Source organism: Alosa sapidissima, chromosome 5 (assembly GCF_018492685.1).
Source record: "Alosa sapidissima isolate fAloSap1 chromosome 5, fAloSap1.pri, whole genome shotgun sequence".
Classification (NCBI taxonomy): Eukaryota; Metazoa; Chordata; class Actinopteri; order Clupeiformes; family Clupeidae; genus Alosa; species Alosa sapidissima.
The window spans coordinates 22587132-22607161 of record NC_055961.1 but is presented as its reverse complement, the minus strand read 5'-3'; the positions used below and the strand labels follow the sequence as shown (position 1 = coordinate 22607161).

General features: G+C 41.7%; 1 protein-coding gene across 4 annotated transcripts in view; it reads right to left on the bottom strand.

Annotated features, from left to right (window-relative positions):
* The window catches only part of cblb (Cbl proto-oncogene B, E3 ubiquitin protein ligase), a 47854-nt gene extending 29058 nt beyond the window's left edge, over positions 1-18796 (bottom strand). For all 4 annotated transcript variants that reach the window (XM_042091488.1, XM_042091490.1, XM_042091489.1 and 1 more), the window contains exons 1-3: positions 18483-18796; positions 17745-17967; positions 17324-17574 (exon numbers count right to left, since the gene is read on the bottom strand). In XM_042091488.1, the coding sequence (XP_041947422.1) occupies positions 17324-17574; positions 17745-17912 (419 nt within the window). In that variant the 5' untranslated portion in view covers positions 17913-17967; positions 18483-18796. The remainder of the gene's footprint in view (positions 1-17323; positions 17575-17744; positions 17968-18482) is intronic.
* Between the last annotated feature and the right edge of the window lie 1234 nt (positions 18797-20030).

Below are 20030 nucleotides of genomic sequence, written 5' to 3'. Positions count from 1 at the left end.
ACCACATACATGAAACCATAAATAGCACCCCCGCCTCACCCTGTCTCTATCTCTCATCCCAGATGCCATTGATCTCTGTGAGAAAAAAGGATCAATATGCTAGCATGCTATTGGTGGCTTTACAAATGGATCAATATGCTAGCATGCTGTTGGTGGCTTTACAAATGAAGTGGCACTTTCACAGCTGTGCTCCATAAAGGAAAGAGAAGAAAACAAAACAACTTTAATCTTATGCAACAATCTCATGCAAGAATCACTGAGAAACTAAAATGAATTTCACAACACAATACACATTCGCAACTACATAGATAAATAAAGCATAATAGGGTATTGAATTGGATAATATAACCACGGATGACAACAGATTGTTATTTTGAATGACTTAATATATAGTTGCCAAAAAGGGAGATCTTGGTGACAGTGCCCATCAGCCAAAGCTAGTTTAGAGGGTGCAATATTGATCAAATTGGCAGCCTGGCTCTTTAGTGCACAGCCTGAAGGGACGACCAGAACGTGGCCGTAAACACTGATGCACAACATTACTAGTTATCTGACCAAGTATTTCATGCATTAAGGATGTCAAAAGAGGAAGGAAAATGAGTATGCACTTCTAATCTTTAGTCAATGTTGTGTGAAAAGTGTGTGCATCATCACTCCTTTGAGGAAGAAAACAGCCTCACACCTGTGGTTCTGGGACTAGAATAACTGTTGTGTGTCTGTTTTAAGGCTGTCTTAATAGCTCTTTACGACTGCAACCATGCAACCAACGAAACGCAGTCCTCTACCTGATTAAATTTCAGTAACTACTGATGTGAGCTAATTATGTTCATATTAGCTCCAGTCATGGTTAGCTAATGAGTCATTTAAATCTGAATAAAAAATATACACTTCATTACAGACAATTCTCTTGCCAAAATCTTTGCAGCTAGGTCAAAAATAAGAGTCACGCTAATTATATCCTTATGATGTTTTCCAACTTATGAATAGGCTACTCAAACAGTCACCTTCAGAAACATGAGTCTCCAACTTTCAAATTTTGAAAATGTCAGCTGAAGACACTGACATACTTGGACTAGGTTTTCCACTGGTTCCGGCGATCACACTGGATTTGATACTCCCCAAGCAGCAACATTTAATCACAACAGCATCATTCCAACCTTTACTAGATCTGATGAAGGTCAGTGATCTGGAACGTTTTTGTGTTTTCTTTTTCTTCCCTTGTGCGTTAGGGTGAAAGGGTATAGACCCTTTCAACAAGGTAAACAAAAACAATGCTTGAACGTTCTATTTGGGCCCCAATCTACTTCCTCTGCAGTAAGATAACATATGGAATGTTAAAACGGAAGTCTTGTGGGGCCAACTATGATGCTGATAATGGAACTCTCTTGAAAGGGTCCATAGGAGGGAGAGTATCACTCTGTGAGTACACAAACGAAAGGATGTCCAAAAGCTGGCGCAGATGTCAAAAGTGTACTGGCACCACTTTCAGAGACTGCAGGGGTGTACATGTCAGCTCCACTCTGTACGGCTGTCTGATACAGTACACCAGGACACTGATCCCCTGTGAATGGACAGCAGGGCTGAGCAGAAGCCTGAGTGACTGTCAGACGGTGACCTACTCTACTCTGACAAAGCATTTAGCACTATGTTGCAGATGATGGGAGATCAAGGTTTGCTTCCCATAGGTACGTGAATGAACATATGTGGGGTGGTAGTAGCGTAGTGGTTAAGGAGCTGGGCTAGCATGCAGTAGCCTGAAAAGTTGTGGGTTCAATTCCCGGCTTCCACCAGTTGTGCCCTTGAGCAAGGCCTTGTAATAGAATAGACATAAGTCTTTTTGGATGAAAAGTGTCTGCTAAATGAATACATGTAAATGTAAATTAAGCTCTGGCCAAAACTCTTCTGCCCATCATTTGGTCCAACAGCCTCAATGGACAGATATCTGCTCAAATTAGGGTTTGTTCTTCACACCATCTTGTTCTGCACACTGTGTAAATTACGTGGTTTGATATTCATGCAACAGCCGTGTGAAATTATGTGGCTGCTGGGAGTCTTTATCTGAACAGTTTGATGGAATTGTCCCCTCCCTCATAAAGATGATTTGATTATTAGATACAGAGGAGGATGCAAATGAAATGTGCTGTGTCAACTTGTCAGAGGAGTTGGTCTGATGCTCAAGAATTTGCAAAAATACATTCATGCATAAAGAAAATGTAAAACATGCACACAACATTTAAATATGCTTACATAAAATGTACACTTAATCACACAAAAACATCACCAGTACACATTTAAAATGTAGAAATATCTTCTCAATCCAAATTCCATTTTGCACCAACAACATGGATCTTGATGTAGCAGAATTTAATTAATTTCCAACAAATTAGAAATTAAGTTTTTAAAAGAAGTTCTCCATTACAAATATAAATACAGTCTGACATGAGAGATATATGTATTTGGATAGATTTAATTCCACTATCATTTCTCCAGCATGCTTTTTTAGGAATATAAAATCTGAGGAATAAATCATCTTTGATATGTATTAGTGTAAGGCCCAAAAGCACATCATCATTTTAAATTATACACAAATTGTATAAATGTTTCCACTATTTCCAAAGCTGTAAATTCATTAAGCAGACTGCAAAACATTAAGATATGGTATGATTATTTTTCTCTCACATTTCACTATTCTGTCTCTTTTGCTCAGGCTTATTGTCATGCAGGCATGAAGAAGGGCACCAGAGAGATTAAGGGGTGACACCTGTGTGGATCAACGGCCTACAGTGACATTCTGCTGCACCTGTGGCGCCTGGCCTCGCCACACACTGCCTGGCTCGTGCATTATTCTCTTTCAGTTCACACTGGCCTACATTCACTTTCAAAGTGTCACTCAAAACATAACTTAGTTAAATGTCTTGCGTTGCTTAGCTGTCATTTTTGATTAAATATCACCCACATAAAAAAAGAAGAATTATAGCAGATCAAAAGAAAACAAGATTGAACCCTGAACCCTCATTTGAACACACAGTATTCCTCTCAGTGATTGGAAAAGGAAAAGAATGTGAAGAAGACATCTGATCTGGACGACAACAAAGAGGAAAAGGAGACAGAGGTAATCAGCCCTGTGGCCACAGCCCTCCTCGTGCTATCTCTGGGGTATCGGGACGCATTATCCCAAAGGGACAGCTGGATGACTCATCATTAAAACACCTGCCAGACTCCATCTCGACAGGACCGAGCCGAGGCATTAGCCAGGCTGATGCTGCCAATGTTAAGAGTGACCGCGGGATGCTAATGGTTTGCAGGGACCTGGTCAGGGCCATCACTCTAGATGAGATATCTATCTGGACCCCCCATTGTGAACGAAGCCGCTAACGCGGCTGTTGCTGCCACCGCCAGCCACATGCCACACACACACAGACCCACACATACCCCCCGACTCCATACCAGCATTGCCATGAATTATTCAATCAATTGAAAATAATTTGCAGAAGGTTGAAAAACAACCCTATCCATTAGTGAAAGAGAGAGCGAGAGAGAGGGAGAGAGAGAGAAAAGAGAGAAGGAGAGAGGGAGAGTGAACATGTTATTCAGCAGTTCATCTCTAGCAGCTCCTTGATGTGTTTGAGACTTTAATGAGGGGAGGAGCTTTGGTGGGAAATCACAGTACATGAGTTTATGCTTAAATCAATGTGGCCACATCCCTGTACACTTACTGAGATGCAGTCCAAAGCTGAAATTCAATGATATCAAATGAGCTCACTGCAAAACTAAAATAATATTAGTAATTGGGATATTACACCCAAAAGGCCAGGTAATGACAAAGGGGTCTGCCTTCAAAGTAACATCCTATAGTGAGGACATTCTAGATTAAATTCAGGATTGGACCAATTTGCTGCAGCATCCTCTAGTCACACTAACAATAAGCAAGACTCACGATCGAAATGCAAAATTGTCACCTTTCAATCTGCCTCCTTCACAAAATTTACCCTCCAAATCAAGCGAGGTAAAGATGCTCTTAACACATTCAACACAATTAAGATAAGGTTTACACAGAAAAATACTCAAGTATCATAAACTACCCTGGAGCACTCCTTCTCTGAAAAAAATGTGTTGTGCTGGTAACAGATAGAGTGTGAGCTTGGCGTTCACAGGAAAGGCTAATTGTGGAATCAGCACTCTGTTCCAGACTTGGGTAGAACTGAGAACCCATCTGTCACACAGGGCTTTGTTCTGCTCTTGGTCCTAGCCTGCCTCACAACAACCCCTACACTTAAGAGCACCGCAAGGCTGCCTCCCACTCAACACAAGCAACCTAAACACGATCGTATCAGAAGTTCTAACAGGATAAGAAAAAAAAAACATGACTACAAGCTATAAAAAAGAAAAACTACTTGTGTGGTGTTGTGGTGCATCTGAGATGCAACACATGTGATGTTTTTTTATAGACAACTTTCAAAGAAAACAGCACAGGCAATGACAAAAAGCATTCAAATGTTGGTCTATAAGTAACCTCACTGACACACAGACCTCACATGCACACAGATCCCTGCACATAGCTCTGCTAAATGTAGTTGGTTTTGCACTGAGGTGAATATGAAGATAAAAAGATGTCTTGAAAGCACACTCATGCTTAGGCTACCATTGAAATGCTGTTATATTCTGCTACTCGAAAGAAGTAATTTAACATATTGCATTTGTGTGTGTGTGTGTGTGTGTGTGTTCAAGCATGTGCATTTAATGAGGCCTCATCTGTGCCAATCTGTGTGGTCACTGCTGTGTCATCAGGCCCCTGCCTGGTTAAATCCCACCTCACTGGAAGAAGGGGGCAGGGACAGGAAGGGAACAGGCAGGGAGTGACACATGTGTCCCCTAGTGTGTGTGCACACACACACACACACACACGCACACACACACTCCACCCAACTCCCCCATCTCATCTCAGCTCCCCTGTGACAACTCCCACCCATTGCATTTGGCCACAAGAGAGCAGCTGGGACAGGGCCGTCTGCGTCCTCATTTAAATGTCCTCTCCAGGAGCGGGCACCGTGCCCTGGCCTCTCTGCAGTGCACACCGCCACACACACACACCGCCACACACACACACACACACACACACACACACACGCTGATTCAGAGTCACAGAAGATATGCAACGCCCCTGTGTCTGCTGGCTGGAGTCTCCAAGAAGGAGGATTTGTCAATTAATTTGAATATATTTCAGGATGATTTTTTTAGTCAAATGAAATCAAGCTTGTGGACGATTTTAAGCAGCACAAAAAGAAGTGAATAAGGTACAGTACTAGAATCCGCTGCCATGTTTAATGAATAGGAGGGCAATTCACAATAATGGTAATTAGCTGTGAAATTAGCTGTTCTGTTCAATTTGTTGATGAAATACACTTCAAAGGACATACTCAAATGGGAAATGGGGGGTATGTGCACGAACGTGCTAAGTGCGATGGGCAGGCCCCGTCAGCTGATTATAAAGAGAGATGGGGTCCCTTCAGACAAGGGTGATGGATTCGGGGCCCATTCATTTCTTAATAAGGCTGAGCAGTGGCTAAATGTCATGAGCGCTCAGGATATAGAAGACAGCTTGATTAATGTAAGGCACAAACCTACAAACCTCCACAGCTTTCACAACGACCCCGACAAAACAAACTGTGCGTTGCTTCACAGTTGGATACCTACTGGGGCTTTTAAAGCCGACCATTTCTCATAGTCTCATCTCCTCCTCTCATCCCCTCTCCACTCATGTGATGTTCACTGTTTAAATAACAAGACTCCGGACACAATATTTGGAGATTTATAAGCAAATCAACAGTAGGGAGTTTAATCTAGGGTATGTGCCTCTGTGTGTGGTCTTGTGTCGTGTGAGGCACTAATAAACAAACACACACAAACAACACACACACTCACACACCATCAGGGACAAACACTTTAAGGTCATCTCCCCACACATATCACCTACTGGCATCTACAAACCACCCACCTCTGCTTGCTGCGGCCCTTCACACATCTCCCCTGGCCAAGGCTGTAGCAGTCCCCACACCCCGCTAGACACTGGCTGTCAGTCTCACTCATGTTACTGAGAGAACACTAGAAATACAGGCTCCAGCACTGATGTCACCCTGCATGACACTTACTGGATGATTTGATGAAACAAGCTTAATTCACCAGAGAACCAGCAGAGTGCTCCAAGCAAATGTCCTCATAAAAACTTCTCATGAAGAGAAAAATATCCAGGAGTTCAAAGTCTGAGACACTCAATTGCTTCACTTCAAGACAGCATGCAGTATCTGAGAGGGGAAGAGATGTGATTAATTCATTAAACTGTCCCCCCACGAAAAGCCTTGAACAAACACTGACATTTTAGTCATTCTGTAAAACTCAACTGGCTCGATGGCAACGCACTCCCATGCAGCAGTTCACAACTGAGCCGCTGAACCACAAACGGTCTTCAAAAGGGTCTCCCAGAGCCAGAAGATGAAAACGGAGCTACCGCGAGCAGGGGCCCCCTACCTCCTGGGCAGCCTCTGGAGTTCTTGTCTTTGTTCTTCACAGTATGGTGGAGGATTCTCTTTTTATTAATGAAAATGCTGCTGTTTTGCTGCAGGTGTTCTCTACAAAATTCATCAAACAGGAAACACAAACCCCAGCTGCTGATATGATAGCATATGATATGTTGAAGCCAGCACAACGAACAGAAAGCGCTGTGAGCTTGAGGTGGTTGATGTTCTATTTCAGCACCATTTTACGAAACTACAGCCTGGTGTCACCTCAAGCAAACGTGTTCAACATCCCACCTTTTGTGTGATTAATCCACTTTCGGTGCTGATGTGGAAAACTGGTCATTAAACAGAATCTCCCAATTTTTAACCTCTTATAAAAGACTGCAACACATGCAAATAATAAAAACTAAATAAAAACATGCATGGACAGAGGGACCAATAATGCGTCTGTGTTGTTATGTGTAAACCATTGATCAATGGAGATCATGAAAAGGCTGAATGAGAAAACAGACAGAGCTCTCTAGAGTTGTGGAATGCACCAGACGCTCCTCCTTTGAGCTTAGCAGTAGCTCAGACTGCTTCAGCAATCGACTTCTGGGCTCAGGTGAAGTAAATTCAGCAAGCTGGGCAAATAGCAGTGATCCATCTGAGACAAAGCTGCCCCTCACTTTGTATTATTGTCAAAAAGCCATTGGCACACACACACACACACACACACACACACACACACACACACACACACACACACAGTGAAATTCAGGCCAAGCCACTGCTCAAGCCGCTACAGAGGCGAAAGAACACTGTGACTCACTCGGTGTGTTTGCTCTCTCATCAGGGCAAACTCAAACAAGGCCAGGACTGTGCAGGCGAGTGTGGCGCACATTAATTACACACTGCCGCTGGACTAACTGCTACTTTTCATTTCCATACCTAGCGGCCAGCAAGCCGCAGCACGGCGCACGGGGGAGGGAGGGATGACTCGGCCCGACTCTGAGGTGCAGCAGCTGCCTGCCTCATTAGGGCACTGGAGGACCAGTCTCACCCCGAGTAGTCATGTGGGGAAATGCATACGACACACTTTTGTTCACGCCTTGAGATGTTACACATATAGCCTTGTGGTATCAGTCAACAGAGAGTGTACAAGAGCATATGACAGAGAGAGAACTCTTACAGTGGGCTAAAAACGTATCCTTTAGATTACTGAGGCTTGGGAGACTAAGTGGTGGATGCCCAAGTCTGTTTATACCATTACGGCTCAACTCAACACAAAGTCAAGCTGCACAGTTCAAAGAGAGCATCTGTGCTGTTCAAAAGGAACAGGAACTGATCCCCTCAATCCATTCTCTGCCTCTTGGCTTCACTTTAAAGCTGGGCAGACCTCACAAAATCAGTATATAGCAGGGCTCCATCAGATGCAGCATAGAAACTATTAAGTGTTAAGCATTAAGTATTAAGAACCTTTATAAAATATTATCTCCATCACAGGCAAATAGTCAAGGAAAACAATCAGTAGCATTTTTACAAGAGTGTACTATTAATTCCTTCAATAAACTACCAAACAAACCACCGAACTACTTCAACAGTCTTATTGAAAATCAACTTAGCTCAATAGCTTTATACTATCTGACAACAGTTTCTGGTTAAGTATCTCTCTTCATGATCTCTTAAATCCATGTCCACATCTGACTAATATTGAACTGTTCCCATTGGCTGTAAAAGCAGTAATATCACTGAGATCACTAAGTAAGAACGATGTAGTGGGTCAGGTCAGCTTGGCCACTCCTGTGTTAAAATAGCTGTGCCCAGCAGCACTGGACATGACTGCAGGACTCAGTCACATGGACCAGAGACTTCTCACAACTGGCCAACTTAAAAGGATGAAGAATGAAAATCAAGACAAAATCATACATACAACAACAATGACGAATACAACATTAGTAATAATATATTTGTAACATAGTTATTTATACTGTACAGATTTCCATTTTTCATACTGCCGTTTTATTATTCCTATCAAAACTCTCAGACAGATTAGGATAATGGGCTTAGCACTGAGACATGGATACTATACTATGGGGAACACATAGTAAATCTAGAATATTCATCTGCCTCCCACAGGAGCAAGAAAGGGTGCAGGACATAAGCCGGAAATCAGTTCCATAGTCCAGAGTCCTGTCAGCTTTAGCAGCACCTCTTTTCTGATGTCAGCAGAGCTGACAGAGCTGCATTCTTTGCTGTTTGATTATAAGGGGGGGACACCCCTTCATTCCTCTGGACTGTGTCAGTGCTGCCACGCAACCTTACTCAGCCGACGAGTGACTAACAGCTCCCTCCGTCCCACTCGATGCTTGCTCACTCACTCCCTCGACCAACCGGTGGCTGGCTGCCGTCGCTCCTCAGCACACCCTACCAGCCGGCCAGGGCCTATTTCCTCACCAGATGGCTGCAATTAGCGACACCTTTCATGTGAAATTGTTCACAAGAAAGACCAACATCTCAAGAGAGGCAAAACACACAGAGAACACCCAAAATTAACATTAACTTTGGGCTAATGTTAATTAAAATAGTCTTGCTGCCATTGATATTCATTCCCCTCCACTGCCCAGACATGGCTCTGTGTTTAATAAATACTGCAGCAAATACAATACTCAACATGAACTACACTCCAAATTTAGATGCAGTGACACATTAAGTTCATTACAAAATGTTCAGTTGAAGGAAAGGCACCTTTCTGTGCTTTCAATGGCTGATTACTGTCTCTAAAATGATTGTCTTTGTGAACCAATGTCGTGTACAAGGTCCAATTTGCAATTTAATTTCAAAAGCACTTGAGAGGATATCCTCACAAAGACCTAAAATGGCTATTGACCACATTGCACCACTTGAAGAACACACATCACTTCCTGTGAAGCTTTTCCCAGGCTTTTTTTCAGACCTCTTCTCCTCATTACATTGAGAGAGGCCGTCTCCTGTACGCCTCCACAGTGTCCTGCCCCCTCTGCTTCTGTCCATCACAGTGCGATGAGTCAGCAGCCATGGTGTGTCCAGGGTGATTCCAGCCCTCAGACAGGGCTGTATTCACTAGTTTTGGGCAAGGGAGGCCAGTGAGTGAGCATGTGAGCATTTGTGGACAGTGGAGGGTTTGAGAGTTCACCATGAGTGACTTATCTTACAGACATCTACAGTTTTGTTTTGTTTTTCCCCCTTTAATTTACCAATGACCCATCAGTCTTCCAACATACTATCCAGAGAACAGGAAACAGCTCAACCACAGACCAGAGATCCTTCCACACGTCATTCACAGACTATGGAAGCACAATGACCATTTGGCTGAAGGACATGGCAACAAGCATACTTCCTGCCATAAGCAGCAACATCCTCTCTGATAACATCACGGCTACCTCTATTAGACAGCTTAAAGATAACCACAAATGAAGCATGTCACAAACAAAGGTTATCCTGTAAATTACGCAAAATGGTGCAAGCCAAAATGGTTGACATATTGGAGACAATCTTTGCAGTGGTACAGCTCAAAAATTGCAGAGTGGTTGAAACACTTGAAAGGGTTATGGCCCTTGCTACTTTTAGTGGCTGGTCAGTGACAACAAACATACTTACTAATGCTAATCTGCTGATGTTTAAATATATCACCATCTGACATCATGACCAAGAAGTTCACATTTTCTGCAAAACAAGCGAGAACACATAGCTAGCTATTCAGGAAATGAAGATAATGATGATAACTGTAGAAAAGGTTACAAGTTCTCACTATTAGGCTGTTATCTCACCACTGATGATACTGTTACTAAGAAACTGTTATTATTCCAGTTATTTAAACTGGTATTTTCTAGTATACATATGATGTGTGTACTACAGATCAATTCAACGTCAGCTTTTTCAACTGTTCAGATAAAAAAAAATAATAATAACAAAAGATGGAATTAAAATGGTGTTATGTATTAGTCATCAACTAAAAAAAAATAACATGAACCTTACATACATTTCAGAGTTCACATCAAATCAGCAAATTCAGTAACACAAGCTGCTATTCCATTTAAAAAATGTTAAAAAACATTCTACTCCATGTCTGTGGTGTTGTACATATGCATTTAGTGTGTCAATCTAAAAGTAGTTATCCCTAGAGTGACTGATTTCTTTTTTTTATATCAGGAATAAGAACACCTTACGGGTCCACATCCACCTTTCTGGCAAATGCTGCACTTTAAATCCAGCTGATTCTGAACCAATTACTTTAGGAAGCTACTGTGGGCATGGTTGTCAAGGGAGCAGTAAAAATGATACAGCAGCAGCAGCAGGCAGCTCCCATGGTCCCTGTCCATCTGTAACAGCAGATCCACATGTCTGCATGCATGTGCTCTTAAGCTCTCTTAACTAAAGGGAGGGACACATTCAGAAATGATAAGCACCTCTGCGATGATCCTGAAAAACTGGAAAAACAAGTGAAAGACCAACCAGATAATGTTAGGTGTCAGTAAAAAAATTGATGTATGTTTACTGACAGAACAGTTATTTTTGAAAATGCTAGCAAAATCAATAGTTGTGGAAGAGGACACTGAAAGACCTACACACAGACTCATCAAACTTAATGACAGGCAGGGCGTGCTTCCCTTTCAGTCAAGAGTGCATTGAAAAGGACTCCTGCAGGGTGCTTTCATTAAATAAGGTTGGGCTGCACACTGCAAAGGATTAATTAGCTTAATTAAGACCAAACTTAGTGATGGAGTACAGCAGGACAGCTTCCCTTGAACACTGAAGGAATTATTTAGCTGGTGAAAAGAACAGCCCCACTATCTCAAAAGCATTCGTTCCAACATGCATGTGCAGTTTCACACAGTGAGCCTGAACTCTGGATTGTACATTATGAAAAAAGCTCAGCGATGATAACATAGACAGAGGAATGACAGTCAGGCCCGTAAGCCAACAACTTTTCTACCAGCCGCATGCCAAGAATTTGACAGATGGGAACAAACGTGGGGTTGGCTGCCTACTGCTGTGACAGTTTTCCGGGGCCTTCAGACAGTGTTGCCATGTTGCCCTATGATCAGACCACCCAGAGAGGCTGCTATGAGACACTTAGTGGCTGGCTCACATTGTCCTTTCCCCACACATTACTGCCTTGGTGAGGGAGCTTTACAATGATTCACCCGGTGATGGGTTTGCTGTCCTTTCCCATACGAGATTTAAAAAAAAAAAAAAAAAAAAAAAAAAAAAAAACGTGATCAAACAATAAATCAAAGCCACACAGGAAATACACTTCACACATTACAGTAAGAATCTCTATCTGTTATATTGTGTGGTGGTCATGGCAGGGAGCAAATGACACGTACTCAGTAGTGGACAATAATGCAGCAGCAGTGATACTGAAGAGCTCTGGAGCCACGCAGTTTGTTCACAGCTTGTCAGATTTGATTTCTGTCTACCAGCAATAAACGGAGGGGCTGAGATCAGATGGCATGGTGGGCTGGGGAGGGGAGAGGCGGGGCGGGGTAGCTCTGAGGAGGAAGCGGTCCTGGTTGGGGAAGGCACACACACACACACACACACACACACACACACGACAACTAATCAGCCACATTGGCCAGACTCCCTGCAGATCTCCAGCACAAAAGACCCAGCGTGGCACATATGGATGGACACTTGTGCAAGTTCAGCAGACAAAAGCCTCTGCCTTCATTTATGCACCCAAGGTTTGTGTTTAACATCTGTCACATTCAGCTGTAGACCTCACTTCACTGACTAGCAATATGACGCTGCTTAGCGAGCACAAAGCAAAAAGTGGCCATTCAACCAATGTTTTCCTCAGACACAGCCATGAGCCTCGATATTGATTGGTCTCATCAAGAACAATCTCCACTGATTCCTATCCTACTTCCCTGTCCACTTCAAGCAGATAACACGGGCATAAAACCCTTTAAGGTGGCTTTAGTGTTCTTTAGCTTCAAAAACGAACACTTGGAGAACACTGTAAAAAAAAAAACTGACATCCACCCACACACTCTACACAAAGCAGGCCCTCATGACACCTGAAACTGATGAGAGCACGAATGAAAGAGAAGAAAAAAAGGCGGCATGAGAGAGACAGACAGAAATGAAGAAATGTCAGGGAAGGAAGAAAGAGGCGGCCAGATGTTCTGACATTTAAAACCACCAGAAGGCACAAATAAAACCTCAAAAGCTGGTTATTCATTAAAGAATATTCACGTGGGTGACATGCATTGTGGGGAGTTTGGTCTACATCTTTTCCAGATGACATAAGCTGAGAAAGGCCCCCCTTTGGGGAGATGTTGGGAGAGGGGGTGGAGTGCTAGCTGTTGAGTGAGTGATAGAGTGAGTGAGTGAGTGTGTGTGTGTGTGTGTGTGTGTGTGTGTGTGTGTGTGTGTGTGTCTGTGTCTGTGTGTGTGTGTGTGTGTGTGTGTGTGTGTGTGTGTGTGAGTGTGTGTGTGTGTGTGAGTGTGTGTGTCTGTGTGTGTGTGTGTGTCTGTGTGCTGAGGCACTAAAGGGAGACACCAGACCATGGTCCCATGAGAGTCGTACATCTGAGGAGCCTTGGTGAGGTGATAATGAAAGGATGAATGCAGGAAAAACACCGGATGTTACTCGTTTCCCCCTACCCGTTCATTTTTGTCAGTCTCAAAACATCCATGACAGCAGACTGAATGCACTGGGTCAGGCTACATGTATGGCTCTATATGTGCAGTACAGTAAGCAGAGTCATATTATACCCAGTGACCGTATGTGGCAGTGAACTGCTATCTCTGGAAGTCATAAAATGTGAACACATTACCATCTCTGCTTGCCACACAAACATCTTCTCATCATGACGCAAAGACATTAGTACTGCCATAACTTTATAAAGACACTGTATGAAGTCTATGATAAAACAGACATCAACTGTGAAAGTCTGATTCTTTAAATTAAATGATTTGTAAAATATTTTATCTTTTCCTATTTTGTATATTGCAACCATATGAACTTGACCAACATTTTTTTTACTACTAGAACCACCTCCTCTCCAAAATTGAATATGCAGCAGTACTAAAAGCAGGCAACTTTCTTGCTAATTTAAACCTATTTAACTCTTCAACAGACAAACTTGCACTTTCAGTTCATGTTCAACAGCCATTTGTAGAACCCAAACTCACGTGACTTACTAAATATATGCATGCTAGCTCATTGAAAAAGTCAACAGGAAACAACAAAAGTGAAGTTAAAAATAGAGAAAAGAGAACACAACATTTGCAAACGGTCATCATTTTTTGCATCATGACAAAGAACGGGAAATGTTTTTTAGATACTGTAACTGATTCTACTGTGGCTTAACTAGATTTTATGAACACAGCCTTTTACATGCATATGACACGTAGAATAACCACATAACGAAGCAGACAAACCGCATCCTTTACTTAAATGCAAAACAAGAAGAATAAATGTATTGACACAAGCACCTCATTGTTTCAGTTCCTCTCTGTGGCCATATTATTAATCTTCAATCTGCCATACACTGCATAGTGGCACCAATCTCTCCATACAGGCGGTCAAAGGGAATTCAAAAGCCTAGACTTCAGGATGTCTATGATATGATTCTTGAATTTCCCCTTGGGGATCAATAAACTATCTATCTATCTATCTATCTATCTATCTATCTATCTATATTTTGTCAAATTCAGAAAACTGCTCCTTACAGTCCTCTAGCTGTCTGTACAGAACTCTAGTGTCACAATCGGCGTAGGTCTGTTATGGGGAAAAGACATCGTGGCTTGACTGAGCCACAAACAACCCCAGTCAATGAATATGGTGCTTGGGATGCAGAAGGGAGGGGTGTCATTTGATTGGCTGCTGAGCATCAACAACAGCTTGTGTTGAACTGAATCATGAACTGCATCTTTAAATATTGCAAATTCAATGCATTTAATGCAAATTAAAGACATAGTCAATACAAATCTTGGTTTCATTCTGTGTTGGGCCTAACATGATGCAAATTGCCTACAATTTACTTAATCTGGAATTGGTCTATCAGCTAAGAACAAAAGGTTGCTCCGTTAGTGTTAACATTTGATAGAAAATTAGAAGATTTGCAATGTAGTTTCATCTTTAGATGGTCATAAATCACAGATCAACAAGCACATGTTAACATGATTATTTTAGCTACCTTCAACTCTTCAATCACACAGTTGTCAGTCACTGTGCAATCAACAGAGGAGATACTGACTTTCTAAAGATGACATGCTGGTAAAGCACTGTTTCCTAGTGACAGCCATTTCCCCCAAATACCCATTGCCCTTTTAGACACTGCTCAATTTCCATTCAGAGCGCTCATCCCACCATTCATCTCTCTGTCTGACCCCTTTAAATCTCCTCTTAATGTCAATACTAATTGATGGTAATGCACTTAGAGCACTTGAGTCTGAGGGAAATGCATAGGACCCCTGCACCCTGTCCCATAGTTATCAAAAGTAACAAGGTTGACACGACTTCAGCAGGTACACTATTACCATCATAAGGGTTGACACAAGCACCTCATAGCCCTTCAGTTCCTCTCTGTGGCCATATTATTCATCTTAAAGGTTAAACATAACATCATCTGCCATACACTGCATGTAGTGGCACCAATCTCTCCATCAAAGGGAATTCAAACACCTAGACCTCAGGAAATAATTTTACAGTGACTGTGAAGAAAAGCTGTCACTAGAGAAAAAAGGGAAAGAGAACATTGTTGGTACAGTATTTTGTCTGCCAGTCTATTTTAATCCAAATGTAATTACATTAGTCTGGCCTCAAGACCTATACATTTAGCTTAATTAGTTTTGGGTATGATTAATTAAGATCAGATCTCTTGCTGGACTTTTTCCAGTGTGTGCACAAAGTAGATAGGCTATTAGAAGCCAGCACTGCTGTCAATGTGCTACACTGAGCAATGAAATGCAAAGAGATTCTAGAAAGAGTCTAGAATGAAAAGCCAAGAGATTCTTATATAAAAGGCCCTTATATGAAAGACATATTGTTGAATATATGAAAAAGCACTATACATTTTAGATGGATAAACATGATTTAAGACACCAATATAGATCTCTCATTTGGGTGTTCAGGATGTAGCCTACTCAAACTAAGCCGAAGGTAAAGGGGAGCATCCTTTCTATGGACCGCCCTGATTGGAAAAGCACATGTGTGAACTTCTCCCAGAGGCTGGACTACAGACCAGGTACCAGTTTACCAGGATGATCACTCCCAGCAGTTTCACTGCACTGTGGATGACCTCTCGGTCTCTCATCTTTCGTTTGTCTACAAAATGACAAATTCACTTTGCTCCCTCTCTGTCTTGTGTGCCTTTAAGGGCAACAGAGGGTATCTCTCTCTAGTGATTTAAGGAAAAGTGACATCCCAGACGGTTTGGGGCCATCAACTGATACCTCTGTCCGCTGTGTCACAGTTTCCCGATATGGCAATATGTCACAAAATGTTGCCAACATTTATCCTAAGGCTAATCAGTTCTCTTTACCTCTGCTTCACCCCTGTTCAGTAGCTGCCAATTCATTCAAATAATTAAATATTAATTTATGTTCTTTCAACTGGGGACAACTGACACAACCCTAATGGACAAACATTTACTTTTACTTGTTATACCTAGTTTCAGGGTTCCTACACATTTTCCATTTCAAAATTCCATACTTTTTCCATACTCAAATTTTCAAACTTCTCGGTACATTTTTCTGACCATATTCTAGACATTGTCAATGGAGCGTTCTACTAGCATTGTGAAGAACTGTATAATAATGTTTATTATTAACTTGTTAGCCCTCAGAAAACACTTGTCCACTGTTGGATACTTTTCATCGGGGGAAGTGCTGTGTTGGAAGGTGCACTCACATTTTTAGTTCTCTGTAGATACAGCATAGCCTACATGTGTTGGGAGACTAGTGCACTGCTGGCAGAGGCCTCAGAAATCACCGTAAACAATATTTTTTGTATAACAGTTTATCAGATAATGCAGTATCCATGTCTTGTTAACTTTTGCAAAATCAAAAAAGTCTATCAGTGTTTTAGCCGAAAATAGCAGAGCTACGCAAACATACCAGTGCACAATGGTATAGGGCACTTGCATGTTGCAGGGGTTCTCGATTTGGTTTTGGTACCAGGGTCCCCTTGTGGGAGAGATTTTTTTCTGAGGACCCCCATTCAATTGTATCTTGATGATGTGGACTGACAGTTAAGCTACACAACAATAGGAATGGTTCATTATGACCCGAGTGAAGTGATTAGTACTGTAGATGCAATAGTCTGGAAACACAAATATTTCTCCATACCCTTGTTTCTTTTTTCCATACCTATCCAGACCTGGAAATTACTAAAATCAAATTCCATACTTTTCCAGGTTTTCCATACTGCGTAGGAACCCTGTAGTTTGTCTCATTTTTGGAGCCTGGATTTGGAGCCTATTTGCTTAAACCTTTGTCTCCATTTGTGTTTTCGAGACAAATTAAATGCAAACTAATCAATCAAGGCAAATGTCAACCTTGTCTTCTAGTCAATATCTCAACTTAAGTCTTAGTATTTCTCCATCTGCTCTGGAGATGGCAAAAAACGATTTAATGAACACCCAATAAGCTAAGCCGGGCAGATGCTCAGCTAAACAATACCCATCTAACACCAATAGAAAAATAATAATAAGTTGATCATTAATTTCTGAATGCAATACAGTTAATTGATATCAAACAATAAAGATAAGACATACAAAGATGTGTTACATTACAGGTATCGAACAGCACAAATTCAGAGCCCCAATCCTTACCTGTCTTGTGACTGCTCCTCATACATCCTCTCCTTGCCCTCCTTGAAGAGGCGAATTGCCCTTTTAGATTTCTTCATCAGACTGTCAATGTAGATCTTAAAGTATTCATTCTCACTGAGCTGAATCAGTCTCTGATTCTCTTCATATTTGCACAATATCAACCGCAAATGCTGGTATGTGTCCGGCAATATATCCAAGATGTATGGAGGACTGTTCTTCAGTTGTAATCTGGGGTTCTGGCAAAGTCTCACCTATAAATGCAGAGCAAACATGCAGGAGAGCATGCAGTAAGTTATAGTAAAAAGTTAATTTCATCAGAATGCAATAGGCTATTTTTCGGAAAGTGGAAATTGAGCTATCAGATAGGCCTACAAGAGAAATGAGGGTAGGCTGACGACTTTAAAACTGCAAAAACACTTACAACTTTGTCCATTAGCTTCCATGTCTTTTCTACAGTCCTGCGGTCGGCTGCAGCTTGTTTTGGTGGCCCAACTGCATCCTGAATGGCGTCAATGATGCCTAAAATCCGGCCTTTTCTGGGGTTTGGTCCACGTCCACCCGGATTTCGGCCACTGAGAGCAGCTGCCATTTTCACTCAGTGTATTAAAATGAAGTTATGTTTTCGCCTGATCGTCATGGAGAGACTAAAAAAGTAAGATTGACAAGGTGAAACAGGCTACATTGCGCATGAATTTGCCTATACAGTTTTATAACAGGTAGCCCAGATTACAGGCTAGATTTATGTCCCAAACCACAACTTAGTTATAAACATCTGGCTCTGACGTTAACAGTCGTTAGCCTTGGCTACATCCTGAGAAAACATTTCAGTAAGTATAATTGCATAGGCTAACCTTACATGATTACAGTAGACTACAAGGATATTTTACTACACAGTGGCAAAGGGTTAAGGAAGGAAGATGATCAGAAACCAAGCTGTTTAACTGTGTTGTTTATAGTGCACGGGTTGTTTAAGTTCTAAACTACACGGCGGAGTTTGTTATTTGATCTGAGCTGTGTGCGAGGACAGTTTACCAACAACTGCGTTGGAACACAGATACACAGACATTGGCATTAGACAATGGTTGGGATTCGGAAAAGCCTGTTTTCCAACACTAAACACACATAGGTTACGGGTAACACTCTGAAACTCTAGACTTACTGCGGCAAAAAGATACGGTAGCTGCCAAAGCAGGGAATGTCAATGGAGAGTTCCTGAGTTGAAGCAATGAGGTCCCCACCAACAAAATAAAAATGCTACGACAACGTCCAAAGAAATCAAATACACAGGAAACTACTACAGTTCAATCAAACGAACGAGGTTATAGTCTATTCCACTGAATATCCCTCGGCGTGTTGTCTGAAATGTTTACAGTTCCATTTTCGTCACTCGCTGATATGACTGCTTGTTTAAAAATCAGAAGGTTTTACAGCAAAAGGAACAAGAGCATTGCTGAGTCCCGCTCCCTCGCCTGCCTGCCCTCTGAACAGTGCATTCAGAAGGAGGGGCAGAGTAGGCGGTTACAATGAAGCAATCGCACTCGAAGAACCTATCACAAAACAGCGGGGGCTTGTACCTTGGTGATAGAGACAGTTCATCACCAATTGAAACACAACATGTTTAATGTTTGTGCACATTTAGTATCAAATATCTCAGTGCTATTTGTTCTGTGGGTTGTCCTTTTATGAGCACGCAAATCATTTAGTCTTGATAACTTTCTACAGGGAGATGTTTATGGGCCTTAAACCACATTGGAACAAACATGACTGAAAATGGAATTGTAATTGCTGATGAAAAGGCTAGGCTACTCCGTCTTATTGTCTTGGACATTGAGATCTCCACTACATTTCACTAAACAAAACTGGAATGAAGATTTAGAAATAGGCCTAGTGGCCTAGTGATATTTCATAGTTGAGTCGAGGTGTAGGCTACATGCCTACTTTAGGCTACTGTATGTCAGGAATAACCAGTATGAGTGTATGTCTGTGATGTCGAACAGTTGCTGAAACCCTCATCCACAAATGGCTTGTTTCTTTGGGCAAGAATGGGCTGAATAATTACAGTGGGAATTATAGGTATTACTTGAGAGATTACATTAATGCCTGCTTATAATTTAATATGTTTGGGGTATTGTATGGGTTGTTGATGATATAACAATATAATGATATAATAATATACATAACAATAACATGAAAAGTGTTCATTTTTGAAGTTGCTGTCAATGTGCCAGAAGAATGCAGGTGAAAGCCATTGTCACTCATGTTTTTTTGCTAAAATGACTTTCTCAATAAATCAACACATATAACATTTGAGCTCCACTGACCTCATTCCAAAGACTCCTACTGCATGTAACATGACTTTCAGGGTGCACATGGTTCCGTTTCCCCTCAAGTGACCTAGAGGTCAGGTATGCCAAAATGGCTTAGGTCTTTGAGCCTGTCATGTAATAGACCAAAGGAACTCTTTGCCATTTGTGACCTCCCACTCAATGTGATTTATCATCTGGCTCCTGGGGTTGTTTGTTATTTCAAGAATGCATGACCTACTCAATGTGTTTCCAATGCCAATACCTTACTGGTCAAAAATCATTTGACTAATAATGCACAGAGCAGTCATATTAAAACTGATTAAGTAAATACTTCAACAGTATGGCATCCAATACTTCAATTATACTTGTTTTTGTTTATCAAGAAACTAATCATCTGTGGC